Raw genomic sequence first — 6,318 nt, 5'->3', positions numbered from 1 at the left:
ATCTTCAGTTACGAAACTATTTCTTATTCCCGAAGCAGGAAACGATCACTCTTCTGTGACGAACATGAGAGTTGAAAATATTATTAATGGGTAGGACATTATCTTCGAGAACTTCAAGTAGGAGAAGTGTGGCAACAAAGCCATAAGTCAAGATATTGTAAATGTATTTTGTATTATATTCAAGAATTTTTTGTGAAATCCTGATTATTCATTGAACTGATTTTTTTAAAATAATTGCAATATCAAGATTATAATAGGATATATGAACATTTTTTAATATAGAAACAATAAAGTTTATTCAACTTCTAACAATACAACAACGTTTTTACATACTTATTTACATTGTTTAACAATAAAATGTACATGTCGAATGGAATGAAACAAGTCACAATATCTTGGATTTACATGTAATTTGTACATGTGAAAATGTGGGTGGGACGTGTTTAGTTTTGGAAACGTCTTATGAGGAAGCGATTTAGTATTGCTTGAAGTGAGCTGGACTTAGTACACTAGGGTGAAAAAGAGTGACTGGTAACAGTGTTCTTATTGTTCAATAAAGAATTATTTGGCAATCGTGGACAAGGCCTGCATCAGAAACATGGAAATATTTAAGAGGTTGAAACGTTACATGAATATGATTATTTCTTTTTGACTGTTTATAATAATAGCAACAAACAGTAATCTGAATTCTATCCTTGGACAAGGGTCTGTCTGAAACGTCCGTGTAGATTACAACGAACAAAATATAGGGAGATAATGGAAAAATATAAGGCGTTTACATTTCACTATTCGTAATATAAAGAGCAGACTGGTTGTTGTTAACGTACCTGTATGCACTGTAATATTGATGCCGAGCGAGCTGGCTTCGCGATTGGGATTATGTAGTTACGAGCTTGCGTTTAGGAGATGGTGGGTTCAAACCACACTGTCGGAAACCCTGAAAATGACTTTCAAGGATTTCCCATTTTCGAATGCTCAGGATGTACCTGAATTAAGATACGGTCGCTCCTTAGTCAGGTCCCATCCCATCGTCGGTGCGACGTAAAATGAAAAGCAAAAGAAATATTTCTCCCTCTCATAGAGAGAGGTATGAATTTTATCTTCACCCTCATGTGCACTGACAGGGATGGGTGCGTGAACTATTGCAATTATATGTTCCAATTATACCATGATGAGTCTGTTAATATTTGACGTATTTGGAGATAAACGTGTGCTACAGCGCAAGTGGTCCTTCGATTCCAGTCTCTTAGTATATCCTCACAAGAGGAGCACCGTACGAGTAGATGGGTGCACGTATGGGCTCGACGTTCATGTAGCGGAACTGCACGTAGCCGGCGTTCCGGATGGGTGCAGAGACGGGCTCAGGGGGAACTCCATTGGGGTTAGTGCTGTAGGCTACTCGCTGGAGACGGCCGTCTGGGAGAAGCACGTAGTACACTCCACTTCCCTCCTCCTCACGGTCCTGGGCGCTGGCCGATGAGAAGGCGCGAGCTCCGTCCGCAAACTCGCTGTTGTCCTCCTCTGCGGGCACTTCGGTGGTGTCAGCCTCGGTGGTGGTGGGCTCAGCTTCAGTGGTTGTAGGCTGCTCCGTGGTGGCTGCTTCGGTGCTTGGTGGTCCGTACTCTTGAGGAGGAGCGTAGTAAGAAGACTGACGTGCCGGGAGCACGAACTGGCGCCCCGATGGACGCCACCCAGATGGAGGGTACGGCGCTTCGTTTGCTTCCTCTGGCGCTCCGTACCCTGTGTTTAGAGCTGCGTTGCGGTACCTCTGTGGCGGCTCGGCCATGGCGACAGCGATCACCACGAGAGAGGCGGCTAGTACCTTCATTGTCAGGTAGTTGATGTTGCTTCAAACCACTGAGAGCTGAGAAATGCTTGTGATGATGTCGCCTCGACGTTGTTATCTTTTATACCGCCCAGCGGACACCTCCTGGCCCTCAAAACGAGGAATAACATTGACCCCAAAATATTACATCATCTCCTCGCCCTCAAAAGGAGGAATGACATTGACCACATAATATGATATCACAACATCCATTGTGTATCGATTTCATTGCTTACACCGTCCGCTGGCCCTCAGACGTGCTCTCCATGGTAATGCCATTGTCTTCGTGATGAACTGCAACTCCGGTGACGTCACACAAAGAGGAGAACGGTCTCGTTCGTTTGACCCGTGCAATGCAAGCACACATCAAAGTCATGCGATACGTCCATGTCTCATAGTAAAGAATTACTCACGAATGTTGTATTAACATAGCAATTCTGATCATTAACACTGTGATATTTTGATATCACTGTTTAGTTATGGGATATAATTTTAGGAGAAATAGGTTTCAAGTGTGAATAAAGCAGTCAAGAATAAGAATTGATTCACACGTCAGTGTGCTCATGACATCGCGTCATACATTAATAAACGCAAAGAGGCGACGAACATAGAAAGGAAAGTGTGAGGTATAAATGAAATGTCGTATGGCTTTTAGTGCCGGGATATCCCCGAACGGGTTCGGCTCGCCAGGTGCAGGTCTTTCTATTTGACACATGTAGGTGACCTGCGCGTCGTGATGAGGCTGAAGTGATGATGAAGACAACACATACACCCAGCCCCCGGGCCATTGGAATTAACCAATCAAGGTTAAAATCCCCGACCCGGCCGGGAATCGAACCCGGGACCCTCTGAACCGAAGGCCCGTACGCTGACCGTTCAGCCAACGAGTCGGACAAGTGTGAGGTAAAAATACGGCAGACTTTCATGGGTTCTTTTACTTGGAACTTCTGACAATCCCTTCAAACATTTTGTCGCATGAATTGACTCTCTCCACTGACACTATCTAAACTGAAAACGTGAGAAATTGTGCTTTACAGTACAAACGGCTTCTATTTGTTTATAATTTTAGACGTATGTGAAAAAACTTGATAAACTTGAAAACATAAAATACTGAAAGTAGTATGCAGCAGCATGTCCTCAAGATAAGCTTGATGGCGAAAGTAACCGGTTTACAGTTTCAATGGTGTACATGGGGCAGTCGATAAGTTAACTGCAAACTTTAAAAAATATATAGATGTGTATATGTTGTTATCAATTTCCTTTACTCCGCACCGACACAAGTAGGTCTTTCGGTGACGATGGGATATGTTAGGGCTAGGAGTGGCAAGGAAGCGACTGTGGCCTTAAATAAGGTTCAGTCCCAGCATTTGCCTGGTGTGTAAATAGGAAACCACGGAAATCCATCTTCAGGGATGCTGACAGTAGAGTTCGAACTCACTATCTCCCGAATGCAAGCTCACAGCTACGCGCCCCTAACCACGCGACCAACTCGCTCAGTTTAAGAAAACATAAATGTAATCATTGCTGAATACTGGTTCCATAAGCATATAGCATAACGTCAACCAAGCTCAGTTGGTTCAGATCGCATAGTAGAGGAACAACGCTACATATGAATGTACCATAGCAGAAGGAAAATAAGTCAAATCTAAATAATACACTTCGTTATAAAGGCAGACATGTATGCACGTATGTTTTGCTGTTAGTCCCCTTTCCTGACAAGAGGACGGAAGACATGAGAGAAAATTATATATCAAGTTTCTACTTCCGGATGCCCTTCCTGATGCCAACCTCAGTTGAGCTAATGAAAATGAAATGAATGAGGTTAATGACATTTATAATGAGGTGAAAGGAATCGTCTGTGGCCTATTGGTAGGAACTTTCTTGACCTTCACCTGAAAGTGAGAATGGGAAACCATATGAAACCACTCTCAGGACAGTCGATGTTGGGGTCCGAACCTACTTGTTTCCTGAAAGCGGAGCTTGGCTCCATAGCGGTAGCGCATTAACACTTGAGGTTACTGAGCGCGGTAGAAAGACATCTCTTTCATGAACATAGAATACATCACACTATGTATTATTATCTATGTGTTGTACTTGATCCTGCGATAATTGATCAATAAGCGAGGGACCGATGACTTGACACCTTCACCATGGACGGAACATTGACACGTTTTCTGGCGATGATATTTCATTTATGTGTATAAATATCTGACAGGTGTTAAAATGTTGATAAAAATTAAGTTTATGCTATTCCCAGCACATTCAATTTAATTTCTTCTTTATGGTGTGCCCTGCCAATTTTTTGTTACGCTCTAGTATTGGTACGTTGTTACAGACCCAGAGGTAATCGAACCCCAAGTAATGACAACAATTTGCAAGGGACGTTAGCATCAGGATGCATGACAATGGCTCTAGACCTTTCTGTGCACATAACATGTACTGTAGCTTAACGAGGTGTACACACCGATTTCGATTAATTTTTTTTGCTATTTTGCTTTACGCCGCACCGACACTCATATGTCTTATGGTGACGATGGGAGAGGAAAGGTCTAGGAATGGGAAGGAAACGACTGTGGCCTTAAATAAGGTTTAGCCTTCAGCATTTGCCTGGTGTGAAAACGGGAAACCACGGAAAACCATCGTCGGGGCTGCCCACAATCACCCGATTACTGGATACTGGCCGCACTTAAGCGACTGCAGCGATCGAGCTCGGTTCCGATTATAGTTGGCATTTGTGTAGCTGAGCTAATGTACATTCCAAATACGAAAGCCATACGTGCCTAGCTTAACATTTCATGTTGATTTTTAGCATTCATAATTGTGTACGGCTCCATGGCTAAATGGTTAGCGTGCTAGCCTTTGGTCGCAGTGGTACCAGGTTCGATTCCCGGCAGGATAGGGAATTTTAACCATAATTGGTTAATATCGCTGGCACGGGGTCTGGGCGTATGTGTCGTCCTCATCATCATTTCATCCTCATCACGACACGCAGGCCGCCTAGGGGCGTAAAATCTAAAGACCTGCATCTGGCGAGCCGAACTTGTCCCCAGATACTCCCGGCACTAAAAGCCATACGCCATTTCATTTCATTGAAAATTGTGTAAATACGTGTGGAAAAGCAGCGTGTAGTTGAGCGGCTAGTAAAGGTTTTGAAGGGATGAGTCACACTCGTACAGCTGGAGTGTTGGCTGGGCTCCAGGGCCGTAATGAATCTGATACGGTCCCTTCTGCCGAAATAAAATTTCGGGCGCCTTTAAATACATTGTAAAAACTATTGTAACTAATATACATGTAACTACAGCAAGTACAACTAATGCAATATATTGTCAAATTATACAAACAAACGGATTATTTAATACTGAAAGATTATACACAAAATAACGTTTAATAGGTTTAGCCCTTCGGTTCAGAGGTTCTCGGGTTCGATTCCTGGCCGGGTAGGGGATTTTAATCTCGTGTGACTAATTCTTCTGGCTCGGAGACTGGGTGTTTGTTTTAGTCCCAACACTTGCATCTTCATATTCAGACAACACACTACAGTACCAACCACCACAGAAACACGAAATAGTGATTAAATCCCTCCATATAGGATAGGTGTCAGGAAAGGCATTCGGGAGTAAAACAGGGCCAAATTCACAGGTACGACATAATTCGCACCCGCGACCCAACAGGTGTGGGAAAAGGGGTATAATAAGAATAAGAAGACGAATGTATAATAGGTTTCATTTGACTGACTCAATATTTGAACTGCTGAGCTGCTGAAACACCAACCGTACACCACTTCGCTGTTCGTTCTTAAAATTGGTTTCATCCTTTTCGGTAACTACAGAACTATAATATGTAACTGATACGGAAGTCTCACTTATAATAATGTATTAAACTATAACACAAACAAATATACGAACAAAAGTTAATCAAAACTGATCAAATAATTTGAAGAATATCAAACCGCACAATTGATAAGCCTATTATTACCTTCGCTCAAATAGAGTTCGTTCAAAACTGAGTTAAATGATATTACACAAAATACTTATTGGCCTTCACAGTTTTCTTCCGACTCTGACATACCACTCTTATCATAGTCGGTACGGTAAAACTGAATAAAACATAAATGATCGGAAATTGTATTCTCTATAACTTTTTTTATATAGTACTTTTCGATAGGACCAATAACACAGCTATTTAAAAATTAAACTACCATTTCATCCAGGGTGAATAAAATTGTTTATGGCTTAGACTGTAGTTTCTTATTCCCCGACTCTATGTACCGATTTTCATTAAATTCTGTTTACCCATTGTCTTGTGGCTCGGCGTTGATATGGACTTGGCAACAAAAATACAAATTCATGAAAATCTCTGTTACCATAGCCGGTACGGTAAAATTGTATAAGACATAAATGATCAGAAATTTAATTCTATATAACATCATTTATGTAAGATTTATCTATAGGACCACTAATAATAAATATTTGAAAATTAAATTTTAGGCTTTC

The 6,318-nt window shown here is 41.8% G+C and overlaps 1 protein-coding gene across 1 annotated transcript; it reads right to left on the bottom strand.

Moving 5' to 3' along the window:
- Positions 1-1,246: 1,246 nt before the first annotated feature.
- Positions 1,247-1,828, bottom strand: LOC136876964 (uncharacterized). Its single transcript, XM_067150734.2, has one exon. It carries the CDS (start codon positions 1,826-1,828, stop codon positions 1,247-1,249), a length of 582 nt encoding a protein of 193 aa, XP_067006835.2.
- Positions 1,829-6,318: the final 4,490 nt, after the last annotated feature.

The sequence above is a fragment of the Anabrus simplex genome, chromosome 7 (genome assembly GCF_040414725.1).
Source record: "Anabrus simplex isolate iqAnaSimp1 chromosome 7, ASM4041472v1, whole genome shotgun sequence".
Lineage (NCBI taxonomy): Eukaryota > Metazoa > Arthropoda > Insecta > Orthoptera > Tettigoniidae > Anabrus > Anabrus simplex.
This window is presented reverse-complemented; position numbering and strand designations above follow the sequence as displayed.